The 16974-nt window shown below is 42.5% G+C and overlaps 1 protein-coding gene across 5 annotated transcripts in view; it reads right to left on the reverse strand.

Moving 5' to 3' along the window:
- Nucleotides 1–11817: 11817 nt before the first annotated feature.
- Nucleotides 11818–16974, reverse strand: part of LOC120951310 (peripheral plasma membrane protein CASK) — a 192946-nt gene continuing 187789 nt past the window's right edge. For all 5 annotated transcript variants that reach the window (XM_040369964.2, XM_040369959.2, XM_040369962.2 and 2 more), the window contains one exon: nucleotides 11818–16787. In XM_040369964.2, the coding sequence (XP_040225898.1) occupies nucleotides 16608–16787 (180 nt within the window). In that variant the 3' untranslated portion in view covers nucleotides 11818–16607. The remainder of the gene's footprint in view (nucleotides 16788–16974) is intronic.

Genomic DNA, 16974 nt, shown 5'->3' on the forward strand with positions numbered 1-16974 from the left:
CCGTGCTGTTGTGCAAACTGAAGCAGCTTGCTGCACAACCGGCGGTATAGAGTTGAATGTTTTTCTTTAATTTTCATTCGGTGCAGTGCAGACATTTTGAGGCATTTGCTGGTCCAATAACGATCGCCTGCTGCACATGTCGGATGCACGTTACAGCTTGAAGTAGTAGTTGTGGCTCTTTAAAGTTTGCCAATTTTCAAATCAATCGGATAGCCTTTTTGCGAGCGTTACTTCAATCGTGCTTTTAAATTGAATTAAATTGAACGCTTTGTATTGGACTTTTCTCGGTTCAGTGTGTGCCCTAGGAATGATGCTAACTTCAACTATTCCGTAACTTACAGATGGTAGAAAAACTAATCACACCCTAATGAAACTCCATTTTGAAAGAAATAGGAATTTATCTTCTTGCATTTCAAAGTCAAAACAACCCAAAGTCAAAACAACCCAAAAATACCTGAAAGGTATTCAAACTACAGTATCACATTCACTCGATTATGATATTATTAATAGCTCGTTTTCTTACTATCTAGCAGCATTTTTCCGATCGATTCGCCGAGCTTTTGCACGTCACTGTAGTGCAAACCTGCCTTGATGAAGCAATCCATTAGCGCACTTCTCGGTCTGTGTGTCTGTGCTTCGTGTGGATGCCTTGAGGAACGTGCAAGAATCAAACCGTTTACAAAGGTAAGTAAGATACGGTGCGCGATAGTGAATCGACAAGATCAGATTGCACCGTCATCGTCGTCGAAGGGAAACGAAATTCGTCCAATACTGTGTTGTTGTACCATGCACAAGTCGGCGTACAGTTTTGCTGATAAAAGATTTCACAGCTTCCAGTATTCCATCTAGTTGAGATAAGAATCACTGTATTATTGAAGGTGAAAAATTGGTAAAAATAAATAAAAGGAAAAAAGGAATATCAACCCAGAATTCTTTGACGCCTAAATGTATGCAAATTTAACAATGCATAGCATAATTCATCTTCTGTGTTTATAGAGAACCCTTGATTGTTAATCGTTGCGTTACGAACACTTTTTGAAGCTGCAGATACGTGTTTAATATACTCAGAACATTAGTTTGCGTACCTTTAGGCGCATAACATAGCACAGGAATCGATTGGACGTAATAAAAAGCCCATACGAACAAAGTATTCCGGTTCGCTTGAAAGCTCCCCAAAAATGGAATACCCGTAAACATTTATTGTATCGCTTTCCTGTTATCATCCAGCTTGACTCCGCGTTGTAAAAGTTGATCTGTAAATGTATGCATTTAAATACAAATAAAAGAACAAACAGCGGTACCGACGGGAGGCAACGGAGTGGCAATGGCAGAAAGCGCTCCACAATCAATAATGATGTGTGTTACACCTTTTACCCGCACGCTTTGCACGTGTGTGTGCTGCGTGCCCGGCATGGAAATGTGCTGCCGAGTTTGGAAAAGCAGCCGAAACAATGGTAAAAGCTACGCCTCACCACCGCCACAGTTTCCCGTTTGACGACGGCTCCGGGTAGGCGAAAACGATATGTATGGGACCGTGTTGAAACGTTATTTTCAATTTAACCCAGACAGTGATGGAAAACTCCATCCCCCGGAGCTCTTGCTCGAGCGAAGCAGCAAAGTAGGCCGATCAACCGGAGGAGACGGTTGACAACAACAAAAAAACCCACCCACATCCAGTTGTCACCATTTCGATTTTCACCCTAAAATGGACACCAACACAGCGAGACACATCCGGATGTGCAGTGGCGTACCTTAATAATACACCGGTAATTTCTGCTCGTTCGTTTTCATGTCGAGTGGGATGCTCGGCACAGCATGGCAACAATCTTACCAACCACCTGCCTGCCTTAGCAGTCACAAAGGGTTTTTGGATGCTTAGTAGTTCCTTTTGTCGTTCGAATCGGTTTTGCCGCCGCCGTTCGTCCGTGTATCATCGCACGAAGATTTCCAGGAAGAGAAGTCAAAGGTGGAGTTAAAAATTCCGGCTTTGTTGTACGTTATTGACTTCCCGCTTGCACAATCTGGGCAGGGGATTTGGTTCCTGGAGCTTTTGTTCCTTCCCTTTGCTACTAAACACAAAAGCAGGACGTTTTTATGGGGAAGGTGTTGTACCGGTTTTGATTGTGTGGTTTGCTTGCTTTCTTTGAGACGTGAGATTAAAAATTCTGCGCCATGCTTTCAACTCCAACTAGGTGGACACTGGATTGCAGTTTGGTTCATTGCTCTAGCAAGACCGTTTTAAACGATTGGGAGTAGATCAGTGCACTTCAATCGATGCTTAATATAGGGGTTTACCATGTTTAGTTTGTACTTTAACGTCAGCAATAACCAACAAGTTGATGTAGTTTCCAAATATTACTCAGATCAAATATTTTGTTAAACAGCGTATTGCTAAACATTTACCAGTTGTGAACATTTGCCATCGAGCGGCAAAAATATCACAAATAAGCCTCGCTTCTATGCCGCTTAATTTACTACTTTGCCTACCTTAAGGCGCATAACACAGATTGCAAAATGTGGAAGCCTTTTATTGCATATCTTTAGGCGCTTAATTCATAAAACGATGTAATGTTATGAACAGGGTACACTTTTGCACAATTGAACATTACTTAATTGTATAGTAATGGCACTTGTTTAGCTTAATTCATATTAGGTTAAAACAAAATCACTAATTCAGTCAAGGATTGTACTACAATTCATCCTTGTTTAGATCCACTCTACCGAGTCATGGAACCGGAACGGTACATTCACAAATGATTTTTCCGCACGCTACACACGCGTGCAAAGCAAATCGTCTTTACGAGCAAAGGCGCCCAGCATTAAACCCCTTTCCCTGCCCTCGTAGCCACCCCCGAAAGCGATGGAAAGACAAGAACACAATAATCTGGCGAGCATCTTCTGTGCGCTTGGAACCGTTCGTCCTGGACCACCCGCTTGACACACACACACACAAGCGCGCGCGAGTGGTGCGGCTCCTAATTCCCACCCGGGACAAAACCGGTATGCGACGAAAGGTATTGTGTTGCGCTAGTGGTAATAGCGTGATTTGCTCGCAGGGACCGCAGGGATGCGATGTGTACGTTGATGTTAAGGGTGCGCGCACCGTGCTCCATCATTCATGCTGAACAATTCTCAGGTGTCATCGGAATGCTCGCGTGTGTCTGTGAGGTGAAAAACGGAAAGCAATTCGGTGTGCGGTTGCTTCCAGCACGCTAGAAATGTTTCACCCCGTGACGACGACGACAACGAAGACCACCGGGTGCGGTGTGTGTATGTTTTATACGTTGTTCTTGCGTCTTATCAGCGTGTCTAGCGTGTGTGAGCGAATTGCTTTTCTTTCTTCAAACATGCTTGTTTCACTCGGCTTGGAAGTGGTTCGAGCCTGGAGTCCTCCGGTGGGACTGCGAGGGGTTGGAAAAAACATCCACCGGGACACCGGGATTGTATGACGTAGAGGCGTGGAAAGTTGCCAACGCGCCTGACTTACTAGTAAATCTTCATTAGAAGGTTCACACACACTCACACGTGCAAGACAGCCGCAACGTCATGCTCCGCATCGTTCTCGTCGCCGGCAACGTGTGGCCGGTGCGCTGTTCGGTCGGATAATGGTCGGGTGTTGAAAAATTGCAGCCCAGCTCAGCCGCTACCGGCCAATTTATTTGAACGCTTTGGTGGCTGCGTGCGTGCGTGCGAACGGGGCGTGCCGGGACCGGGGCAAAGAGCGAAAAACAATCCAATTTGATGTATTGCTTTAAGAAAATTGTTGTAAATCTAGCAAAACGTTTGGTTTGGTGCCCGCTATCTGATTTCACGCCTAATTGGAAGCTTTTGTGAAACGGTGAAGATTAATTGCGCTGCCAACGGTCAAAACGGGGATTTCCAACATCACGGCTTTGTGCAGTGCCGCTGTAGTGACGCATGTGTCCAAACGTCATCCGCAAAGATCAAGCAGCAGTTTTTCTGGGGAAAAAACATCACTATGTTGAACGGCAAAGAGTCATGCCCAGCTAATCTAATACATTAGCGATTTGTCTTGTTACTATGTTGTTGTGCTGTTGTCTTGTTACTTGTTACTACTACGGCCTCTTAAGACCCACTTTTAAGACAATTATGCACGTTTCAATACAGTTGCAGAAAACAAACAAATTTATTTAATTAAAAAAAAAAACAACTAGTACGTGTGGCAGGTTTGCACTTACTATTTTAGTCATGGAAGTGATAAAGAAACCTGTATTAGCACATAAAAATATCTTAAAATATATGAATACTTCCCAGGCTTTCAAATTGATCCCAACCCAATCCCGTGCCCGATATCGGATAACAAAGTTAAACCCGGCCTGGAGCCAAACCCACGCAGTATGCGAGTCCTCAAAAGTCCCCGGCATGAAACGGATGCTTACAAACATTCTGTGAGGATTTCAAGAAGATGTATGGGGAAGAATATGGCGCTGGGTAAGGTGATATTTTTCTTGATCTTTCTTCAAATATCAAATATCCTTAAAAAGTATCTAGCAAACGAAAGAACAATACATTTGTGTTTTTGTAAAGCCGCTCCAAATCAACGCTGACATAACTCTACAGTAGCGGCAATCACTAACACGACAGTAGACTAAAGCATAGTTTGGTATGGAAATTCCCATGTAATTCAGAAAAAGAACAAGCAAAAAGAATAACACTTACCATCATCACTTACCTGTTATCGTGTGAAGAGTATGCTCTGCTTGTACCTTAAATTTTTAATCAAAACACACTTTTTCCCACCAGCAAAGCTTATCGATGAGCGTAAAATCTTGCGTTTGTCGACTACACGCATTTAGTGGTTACATTTCTGGGTTGAAACACTTCCCAATGTCCTGTACCGAAATTTTCGTCTGTAAGATTATCATATCTACGACTCCTGTTCGTTCCTTTCTGCGGAGATCCCTTTCCCTTGTAACACGCTGCCCTGTAAAGACAAAAGGCGCTGTTGTGTGCTTTGTAAATGCTCCATTACCGAGGCGCAACACCCTGGCCGCCCGGTTTAGCAATAATTTGCCCCATTCTATCGCATCGTTCGATGCCCTTTTGGTTGTGTCTTTTTTTTGCTTTTGGTTGTTGTTGTGTCGCCACACATCGTCCCATAAACATTGGACCAAACGACCAAACGCGTTCAATGTTCCCCGGAGAACGCACTGCTTCCGTGTTAGGGTGGCTTGTTATGCACAGGCACGGCTCGGATGAGCACGGAGGGCAAAACACACGAGTGTGCACTTAATTGTTTTGGCAAATAATATCTTTGCTGCCACGGTATCAAAGTACCAGCACACAGTGTGTGCGTGGGTTTTCTCTGAACAGGGAGTCAAATTTTGCACCCTAGCTGTTAAGCTTCGCATTTCATAGCCGAGGGAGAAATAATTAGCCGACCAGCCAACCAGCCAGCCGTGGAATGGTGAGAACACGGCGTGGCAGGAGCGTGGGGACTAAAGAGGGCTGAAGCAAAACAACGTCAAATGGGGGTGAGTGAAGGGTGAAGAAGCAACGCTAATAAGATAATTTGCTGCATGGTTTGCACTCGAACCCGTGCATCGATGCATAATGTTTCATCTTTGGTGCGCGGAATGGATAATGAAGCATTTGAAACTCGGGGAAAGCATGCCGCTGATTGGTGGTAAATATTTATTCCTCGCGTTTCTCTCGTGCTAGTGCTTTGTGGCGCGAAAACACTCGCTGCACGCTTACTTAACTGCATGTGCATGTGCGATGAATTAAAACATAATTAACAAAGTGTTCGATGAATAATGCTCTAGTCACTTGTCTACAGTCATTTGAATGTGACAGGGGGAAGGGGAGGGGAGGGGGGTGGTTGATATCAATGTAATTTGTATAGTGTTTAGGATTGTATAGCATGAGGAAGGTAAAGTATTTAAGCTTTTATCAAAACAACCACCCATATGCTTGTACGGAATATAGAGGAATTTACACGGCTCAGTGTGCGGTCGGTCTGGTGGTACAGTCGTCAACTAGTACGACTTATCAACATGCCCGTCATGGGTTCAAGCCCCAAATGGTCCGTGCCCCCCTATACGCGTACGACTGACTGCTCTGCTATGGGGGTAAATCAATAAGTCAAGTCACTGAAAGTGAAACCCACTATTGGTTCAGGCAAGTTCTTGTCCGACACCAGTTATAGTGCCAAATAAGAAGAAGAAGAAGATATATGGTTCAGACGCGACGAAAACCGAGTTCACCGTTCCAAGGGGAACACGCATGGGAAGAGCAAAACATTCGGGGGAACTCGAGCATGCCATAGAGGCGTGTACGGATCAAAACAATTGTTTTACTAAGCGATAGCAGGTCACCGAAACAACGTTATATCTAAGGTTACCTGCTATCGCAACAAGGATAGAGATCTGATTAGAAACGGAAAATCAACCACTGATCAGATCTTCACCATGCGGCAGATCTTGGAGAAGATTGGCAGGATACAGGCATAGCCAGCTGTCTCCTATTCAACCTAGCGCTAGAGAGGGCCATCTGGAACGCGAGTCTGGAGACTTTGGGAACCATCTCCAATAAGTCAACCCAGATCCTGGCATACGCTGATGGTATAGACAACAGTGGTCTGCGGCTCTCCTATGTAGCAAAAGCCTACAAAGGGATCAAGCAGGTGGCAGAGATCCTCGGATTGTAGATAGACGAGGCAAAGACCAAACTGATGGTTTCAACATCAGTGGCCTTACCAATAAATAATCGCAGATAGATAGATAGGTGAATGCAGTTTTGAAGTCGTCGAAGAATTCACTCATCTCGGGTCACAGGTTAGCAACGACAAAAGCATGGAAGTTGAGTTGCGCGCAAGGATGCTGACTGCCAACAACCGGTCATTCTAGATCCTGAGATAGCAGATCACCTCAAAGAACCTGTCGCGACGGACCAAGTTTATATAGCACTCATTTAATTGAGTGCTGAATGGATGTGTGGAAAGACAATGGAGGAGCCATTATAACGACGAGCTTTACGAGATGTACGGCGATGTTACTATCGTGAAGCGTATCAAGTTCATCAGACTCCGGGCGACCACCATTAAAGCCAGGATAACGGATTGGCAGACGAAAACGAATAACGGATTGTCTAGAAATTGTTTATACATTCTATTCCAAAGTACCTTGGCCAGTTTTACAATGCAGAGAAATAGGTATTTTCAGTTTTGCGAAAGACTGTTAATAGCTTCAGCGTGTTTCGCAACGTTTCAGAGAGAAAGGACGTAAGATGCGACCTGGTTTTGTTGTTTTGTAGAAGGACGACTCATCGATTTTGCATCATAACAATGCATCGTTCCCGAAAGTCCATACTGAGAAAGTGTTTTTTTGCCAAAACAATGTACGAATGTAATCAAGCAACTAGCCTTTTCCCCGGGTGTTACATCCCATAGTTTCTTTCTGTTCCCTGAAAAACACAATATCACTCTCCAGGGACGTCGCTTCCAGTCAATTGAGGTGGCAATCAAGAAGAATTCGCTTACAAAAAATATTTCGATGACTTGGAAAGAAGATGACATAGGTGTATTGCTTGTAATGGGACCTATTTTGAAGTCGACACGATAAATCAAGGAATTTCAAAAATACTCTTAAAAGCAATCCTAAAAAATGACGTGTTTTCCATATTTAGCCCAACTTTAGTACCACTAGCACTATTGTATCAATTCTTCAAACATGTTTGGCATCATTTTAGAGTATGTTCTGCATAGCCATTCTATCCTACTGCTCTAATCCTGTGATTGAAATGAATTTAATTAGTTACTGTTTTATGAGTCTTTCTATTTTCAACAGCAGTTCTTACACACCAAACGAATCTGTTTCATCACGTGTAAGAAAAAAAGAAACAGCCGTTGCGTATCTATCTTACCCAATTTGAATGCCACACGCTCCCACCATCGAACACATACCCGTACACACAAACAATAAACTTTCAAATGGGGAAAAGGAGCAAAAGCAAAATTCTCCTCCACCCAGCGAAGCGCTGCACTGCCATGTGGAAAGTTTCGTTTGGCGCGTGCGAGCATTCAAGCTGGTCAAATTAATTTTGTATTCTGCTGTGACGCTTTCCCAAGAACGGGAGGGGTGGCGCTGTGTATGTGTGTCAAAAAGTGCCCAAAGCGGACGATAGCTGCTTATCGCTAAACAGCTGCCGGAGGCTTTTGGATGGCTGGTGAAAGTCAAAGCAGTTTTCGTTCCGTTTTTTCTCTCTCTCAAAGACGGACTCCAGTCCATTTCCGGGCCGGATTGCCTAAATCAAATTACGGCAACTCGAGGCGGAGCGAGCGGACTGGAGGCATCAAAATGTCGGCTTTAAAGCGTGGCTGTTTTTGTTTTTTATTGCTGGCCAATTTTCACGAGATTGCTGGATTGTGTCGGCAGCGCGAAAGCTCCGTTTCGCTAAATCGAATTTTCACGCGTTCACGCTGCAAAGACGCTGTGCGAATGTCTTTAAAGTGGTTGACTCTGTAGGCCGCCGTGAGAACGGAAGCGTTAAAGAGCGCTTCCCTCTCGGTAAAGCTACATGATAAATCAATTGCATTCACCTGCACCGAACAATAAATTAGCATCGATCGAATGCTACGCACTGGTCAGATCGGTAGGCGCAATCGGAAATAACCGATGAACGATGAATCCAATTAGCGGCTTATAAAAGCACGAAACCGTGCTTTCTGCTGCTTGTAGCTGGCCATCATTACAGCTTCCAAGAAAGCGCGCGGTGAAACCAACTTCACACGTTTGTGCGGCCACAAATCACATAATTTGCTCCGGCACAACGGCACAATGGCACCACACCTCCACCCCTCTCCCTTCACATTACAGCCATCTGTTTTTACTAATCCACCAAACGCGTATTGGCGGCAAACAGAGCGGAGGCCGTTTCTTTGTGCTAAAAACGGGGCTAGCGACCGGAAGCTCGAACCCGACCAGCGTACGCACGAACCAGCGTTCGTTCGCTCTTATCACCATTTCCATCCCGCCAGTTAGCGTCGATCGATAGGCGCAATCAACGCAAATGGGCAGCTTGACGCCGCGCCGTGTTCCGTGAACTGGCTTCCGTCCGCTCCGGCGATGGTTCGTTATGGGGTGGCGGTGTGTTTTGTTTTTCACCAGGCTGCAGACGGCAAGCATAACGAGCTGTTGTACCTGTGTGTACCGCTCCCCGAAACTGATACGTTTTAGGCAGTGGCAGAGGGCCGATCCGGTCGCACAAGCATCCTTTGCTGGACGGAAATTGTGTTTCGATGGTAATAAGATTCGAACGGCGAAACATTGGAATGCGGGCAAAGGACGCCCTTTCGGCTCGCCGGGACTTGAGTCGAGTCGAGTCGAGTTGCGTGGAAGCGTGTTTTGAGTTGAGCGAAAAACATTCATACGATCCGGAGCCTGATGCCGGTGACGTACGCGCGCAAAAATTCTTCACCAAAAGTCCGACAGGATGGAGACATTTTTCGAAGATGTAAAAAAAAAAAAGACATGGAAGGGAAGCTTACCCCTCATTCCAATCGCCTGATGAAAAGGTCAGTCATAAATGCTAACGATGCGAGGGAGAGAATGGAAGACTTGGGCAAGAAAGGGAGGACGACTTTTATTCACTCGATTCATCTTTCACCTGTGTAAAAGAGTGTAAACGGAGCGTCCCCAACGATCCATGCGTTGAACGCAAAAGATTAATGTTGCCCGGGCCGCAAAAGCAATGCCGGACACATTGCTGGATGCTTTTTTTTTTTTCTTTCTTTCTCTGCTCATCTTTGGTCCCGCATGTAGGTCCCGCCTAGAGCATGGAATGTTGCGCAAACATTTGCCAAGCGGCTCTAGAGTCGCCCAACAGGAGGGTTTTTGCATGCAAAATGTGAAAAAAGCAGGAATTGCTTCAACTGTCCCACTGGGAACTGGTACAGTATTTAGGACTGGGATGGGATGTTTCCTAGGGAACAATAAATAAATAAAAGGAAGAAAATAGGGAAGATGTTAATAAAAATGAAAAAGATATCATCTTCATGGCACGATACTGATTGTGATGACCTAAGGGTGCGTAAATCTATTTAATTTAAATTCAGGTTATATATGTTAAGCACTGCAACTTCGGAACAGTCTCACAGAGAACCTGCTTGCCACTGTCTCGGCATCTACTTTAAAAGGACCCTTTTTAATAAGCTTGGGATGTAAACCGTAATGCAAGCATTGGGCAATTATTAAACCCTAAAGAGGTTGGTGTGTCCCTCAAGCATTGAAATACTTTTACTGACTTCTGGGAATAGATTAAATCGTTTTGGATTTTGCTGTGTAGAAAAGTTATCAGTGTTAAAAAAATTATAATTTTTCACCACTCAAAATAACTTTAATAACTTAATTTTTTATTTTCTTATATTTGTTTCTTTAACAACTTAAAAAAATAATTTTTTTATATTATTATTTTCTTAATTGTTAATAAGGAAATGGTAAATATTATTCCCTGATATGTTTTACACAATGGCACATGTAAAAATAAGAAAAAACTTTGTATAGCATGCTGTTTCAAACTGTTCGAATCATCAAGATTGCATGGTTTTAGGCGCTATAACGATTTGGCCCGAAAGCATGCAATTCACATTGCACAAATGGTGTCCTTTTCCTTTGCTATTGAATAATAGCAGACTTATTGGAAGTGTGGCAGCTGTGAAGCAAGATATATTCTAGAATAAGGATAAATATTTCCGCTCGACGATCTCACGAAGCGCCGAATGGTATTATATTGATATTTAATAATGCCACGAATATAATAATGCTATATATATTGTGCATCTCACGTACATCGTCCAACTGTGCCTTTCTGTAGCACAAAACGGCTGTGCCGTTCCAGCGACAAACGGATTGCACTGGCTGCATCCTTTCCTGGGAATGCCATAATAGATGTGTTCTTCCGCTTGGAATGATTTTAATTTTCTTTCGCCCGCTGCAGTCGCATACACAATGTAACCGAGGCGCAGTCTCCCCCCCCCATACTACGCGCTGCTTATGCACGATGCATCCTTCCACCGCTGCGAACGCTTGTTTAGCACAAAATCAATGAACGTACGCCTGTGTCGTGGTGGCCGGATGCTTTCTGCTAATTACGAGCGTTGCCTTTGAGCAAACATGTACCGAGCAGCAGGCAGAAGTTGCTGTTTGCTTGGCTGCCTGTAAGCGTCGAACAAGATCGAACGCGTAGGAGGAAAGTGGACGCGACCAATACCTCGAAAATGGGGCCCGAAACACTGATCCACCGCGTGCCGGTGTCTGCTACTTTGCGAATGTATGAATATTCATGCCGACGACGTTAACACAGCTCCGCTCCCTGTCCCGCTCTCTCTCTCTCTCTCTGTCGCAGACTGCCGTGCAGTCTTTCGTGAACGAGTCTGGAGTCTCATCCGTGTCCCAGGCCGAGGTTATTCTGGGCCGATCGGATTGTGCAAATTGCAACGCGAGAGGCTAAGCATTGCGGTCGTATTTCATACCAACGGGCCAACCGACGAACGGCAGATGCAAAGAACTACGCCATGCTTCAGTAATATATTTATACACACACATACTCACACACACACACACACACACATGACCTCAATTACTTCGGGAAATTGAAACTGGATCCGACGCAAAATGGTGACCGAGAAAGGGGGTGGTGGTGGTGCATCGCAGCCCGAATGCCCGAGGTTACAAAAACGATTAATCCGCCCGTTTTTGCTTCTCGCCGGGACGATGACCCCATCCAGCTCCATAAAGTCATCGCGTACGTGAGAGGGCAAAGTAGGAAATAATACACACACATACACACATTCAGAGCTTATTTTTTATATTAACGTCACTTTTATTAGAATTTTTTCATCCAAAAAACAAAATAAACTAGTAAAATAATACTTTTACAGTAGAGAGAGTTCCGAGCTTCACAATGTTTAACTTCTCGTGTTTTGTTTGCTTTACTGCACACTCACACCAAACCACATCCACACCCACTCACACACGCACCCAGTGCATTTCCTCCTCTGTCAGTATGTGTGTGTGTATGCGTGTGTGTGTAGTATGTTTGTGTGTTTGTGTGCTCATTTTAGGTTTTATTTGCTAGCAATTGCGGTTGCGCGCCTGTGATTACCGTACTGTTGGGAGTTGTTTTGAGACTTTTATCTGCTTTGCATGACAAATCCTACCATTGTTTTGTAAGTTTGTGTTTTTTCTGAGAGTGTGTGTCAGTGTGTTTGTTCTGTGTTGTTGTTTTTTTTCTTTCCTCATTCTTCTCTTTTTGGCTTGTCTTGCTCTTCTTTAGTTAACAACTACGATCCGGCTGTGATTGTGTGGTGTGCGTATGTTTTGCCTGTGTGCTACTTTGCTTGTGTGTGTGTGTCTTTATAGTGGAAGTAGTATTTGAAAGTTTAGTTTTCTTTTTTTTTGCGGCATTTTTAGTTCAATTTCGGCGGTTCAAAACGCGGTTAGATTGAAAAAAGTGTTGGTTGTGTTTTGAAACGTTTCTTCACTTTTTCGCTCAAACCACGCTTTTCGCTCTGTGCTCTGTTTTGCTCACTCACGTTACCAACGGTTTAGTTATAGAGTATTGGGAATTTATGGTTTTTAGGTTTTGTTTACTTTCAAGAAATTATTGTTTTGTTTTGTTTCGTCATTTCTTTAATTGGTTAAGAATTTTTGTTTACTTTCCTTTCTATAACAAGTTTTCTTTATGCGTTTGTGTGCGTATCAAAGTGTTTAGTGTAATTTCGGTGTAGTTATGTGTAGGTGTGCGTATGTGTGTGTGTTTTTTTTAATGCTCCTCGTATTACTGCGCCACACCTTGCCGAATTTGTTTTAATTTTTGTTTTTTTGTTTTGTAGTAAATTTTAAAATTTCTCTTTATACTTGTATACACGACGACGGAAGGATGGGAAGGGAGGAAAGAGGGAAGGAGCAGGATTTTGAGTACTTTTTTTGCCATCCTCATCCTTCTTTGCGGGTCGAAATCAAATGAATCAACGACAAACGAACGTTTTTATTTCCTCGTAAATGGATTCGTTAAGAGTTGCGTTACGTTTTTAATCTCACTACAATCGGTATGGTTTGTTTAAACGCCCGGGCGCGTGTGTGTTTGTGTGTAGTTTTATCTTTAGTTTTCCTGTTTTATCTCCTTTTGTTGTGTTAAATGGGAAATGGGAGTTGTATTTTTTCTCCTGTCCCTTTTTTTCGTGTTGCTTTTTACTATTTATTGCCCCATTTTATTTATTTTTCTTTTTCTACCACTTGGAAACGCCAGAAAGGGTAGAAAACTTGATTCCAATACAGTTGTGTTGGATTTGAATTTTTTAACCATGTTGGGAATGTGGCGGTGTGCTTCTCTGTTCATAAATATAGAGCTGTCGTATTTGTTTTGGTTTTTAAATACGTTACATGTTTGTTTGCTTGTTTTTCTTTGTGAATTTGTGTTTCTTTGCGCTTGATTATAATTGCTTTTCTCGTGTGTATGTGTGTATGTGTGTCAATGGTACTGGGCTCTAGTATAGAGCTATATTCTTAGCTGATTGTGCACATTTGCCGCCCTAGGTTGATTTTTCAACAAGTTTCTACCGGAGCAAAACGTTTCTTTGCATCGCATTACGCATGTGAACTTTCGGGTTGCTATTTTCTTCCCGTTCCTCTGTAGTAGCGTACGATTGTGTGAGTGTGTGCGTGTGTATTGCCAAACCATACTGCATAGTATGTGTCAGAGTGTGTATATGTGGGTATGTTTGCGTGTCTGCTAAAACATGAAAATGACTCTAACGTGAGCGTTCCAAACATATGTCTTAAGGTTCGGCGATAATGTTACTAGATGGAGGGTGGTGGTGGCGTAATGCAAATGTTTGGATAATTGTTTCACACTTATCCATCAACTTGGTAATGGTGTTGTGCTTTATGCTTTGTTTCCGATTCGAGAGACAGTTACGAAATCATACACTACATACAACGACACAGTGCTTCCAAAGAGAAGCTCCTCGGCTTCAACTCACGCCCGAATCCATGCAGTCGAGCGAAACATTCCGGGTGCAAAATGGTTGGTGTTGGATAGTGTTTTAATTTTCATTTTAAATACTTCTCATACTCCCGGTGTCAGTAGTTTCCTATGTGTTACTGCTAGTGTTTGTGCCGGGTGTTTGTTTGTTGAAGGTTTTGAAAAGCTTCACTTTTTCAGAACAAAGTGCGTCTTCTCTTTGTATGTATTGTTTGCGTTGTTTTGTTGTTGTTGTTGTTTGTGTGCCTTTTCCTCAGCGATCTTCGCTGCACATTACAAATCAGACGAAGGCGATTTGGCATTTGTGTCCGCGGTATGCTATTTTAGTGAATAATATTCCAACACTTGAAGCTGAATTAGCTTTGGAAAGAGCAAACAAAATCACAACTCGATGAAACAAAAGCACAATAACAAACGAAAGCTCATCCCTCTCATTCGCTCTCTCTCTTTCTTTCTATTTCTCTCTCTCTCTCTCTCTCTCTCTCTCTGTATCTCTCTTTCTGGAACAGGTAAAACCATATGTAACAATGGAAATGTAAGTATGATGATATAAACTTAATACACTAGATAATTACAAAACAGTTCCCTAACCTCAAGTACACACAATTAACAAATGTTTTCTACTCGTTTGGGAAGTTTGTTTTTACTCGGAAACGTTTCCGTAGATGTGAAAACCGTGTTCGTTTTCTTATTTTTTGTAGCCCCCAATGGTTTTCTCGACAAGTGAATGAATTTCAACAAACTACCGCCTCTTCTTCCATTGCTAGTGTTTTCTTCTCATCTGCTTCTACTCTTTTTTGTTTTTTTTTTGTTTTGTTTTGCATTTCTTTGCAAGAGCTGCCCATCTTTTAACCACTGTGTATGTAGGTGTATGTATGGGCATCATTACGTTAGCTCTTTCTGTCGGTTTGTTACCCTTACAACCACTTTTACCATTGTTGGAAATAACATTTAACCCCCGTTTGCTCGAATATCCCTAGTGGAACACCTCTCTTTCTCTTTCTCGCTTTCTTTCCGCAGGTCTCTATCACCCTGGGATGTTCCGTGTTCCATTTTCATAGAACAATGTTCAAATTGCTAGAAAAACGAAAAACGAAAAATCCACACGAAAACACATCGTTAAATATTACTGCTTTTTTTTGTTTGTTTGTTTGTTTACTTTCTCTACACCCAATTTCAAACCGTAATAAGTTTTCACCTATGTATTTTTCTTTAACTTCGTTTGTTAGTTTACTACGCCTCTCACCTCGAAACTGTCGTTTGGGTTTTCTAGCCTGCCTGTGTTGTTCTTGCTGCTTTTGTGTTCAACTTTCTTTGAATTGCAGTTCTCTTGATTTTAAGTTTCCTCTTTTTTTGTTTTCATTTCGTTCATTATTATTGTTATTAATATTATTATTTAGCGTTATTATAATAATTATTATGAATTATGTTAACATTTGTTTTTCCTTTTTTTCATTTTCAGTTTATTTTGGTTAAGATTAAATCTAACTAATATTTCCACCTTTTCGGGTTTTGTCGTTTGCTTGTTTATTCGCTTCATTCTGTTTTGTTCACTCGCACGCTCCAGTAATCGTTTGCATTTATTTGTTTTTGTTAGATTTTGTTGGTTTGTTTGTTGTTTGCTTGCGTTTAACGGGAATTTTTGTAACTTGGGATGGTTTGCTTTCGCACCTTTTTTCTTGCGTTTTAGGGTTTGCTAGTACATTTATTCTGCTTGCTTGTGTTAGTTCTTTTAAAAAGAGTTCTAGTTTGTTTCGTGTACGCTTTAATTATTATCTTTATAATTATACTCCTTTGCAGTAATTTTGTTGTTTGCTTTTTTGTGGTTTGTTTTTTTTTTGTTGTTGTGTGTGAATGTTTCCGTTTTCTATCACTTCGTTTGAATTTTTTTGGTTTGGTTTTTTCTTTTATTTTTTTTTCCTCCTTCTTTCCGCGTCGGGTACCGACTAAGAGAACCGACCTGTCGGGTAGAAACGCGCATGACAACGTATCAAAAACAAAGTAGAGGGGTTTTCACGTTGTTGCAAAATAAACACAAGGTTGTTAATTCTGTCTCAAAATTTGCTACAAGAACAATGAAACTATCGCTTTCCCTTACAAAACCCATCATGAATATGTGTACAACGATTAACAAAAAAAAAAAACATAACACTTACCTCGAAGACAAAGATTAAAGAACCAGTTCCACTAGATATTTACTATAAAAATGCTCTTTGGAATAACGTAACTAACGATGGGCGTTTGAAGAAACAAAAAAAGGGAAAAGCTAAGATTTGTACATTCAACCCCTGCCCTGCCTTTCACCGTCCACAGATTCCACCCATAACCGCTCCCGTTGCCAATTTGATTTGATTCGTTACTAAAACACTATGAACCGTCGTTTGGTACCATTTATATATACCCTTCCGGTCGGTGCCCCCACCAGCAGTAGCAGTTTGTTGTTTGTGCCTTTGAAACGGTGTAGCTTTGTTTTGTTTTGTTTTTTGTTTGTTTTGTTTTTAATTTGCGCCCTGTTTCCGGTTTCACTTCAGATCCAGCTCGCAGTCACATTCGCAATCGCACTCATCCTCCAAACAGGCGGGACATTCTAGCTCACTATCTTGTCAGTACAGCCAGGACACCGGGACCCACTGGGCGGTCGAATGCACCTTGTCGATAGCGTTCTCCAGCGTCGCTATCGTCTCGCCGATGTCGTTGTTGACGATGGTCAGATCGAAGAAGTGACCGTACGCCTGGCGCAGCATGTCGGACTCTTTGGCGAGCCGCTCGAGACTACCGTCGTACTGTGAATTGTGTGGCGCACAGCCCGAGTGGTTAGAAGAAGGAGAAGAAAAAAAAAACATCCGCATAGCAATAATTAAAACAAAATCCCAATGACCCAATGGTGCTTTGTTTGTGTAGAGGAAAAGCATACAACGACGAATCGAAATATTGTTACAGCATCTTAAACCGATAGGGACACTGATTTCG

This window comes from Anopheles coluzzii, chromosome 2, assembly GCF_943734685.1.
Source record: "Anopheles coluzzii chromosome 2, AcolN3, whole genome shotgun sequence".
NCBI classification, from domain to species: domain Eukaryota; kingdom Metazoa; phylum Arthropoda; class Insecta; order Diptera; family Culicidae; genus Anopheles; species Anopheles coluzzii.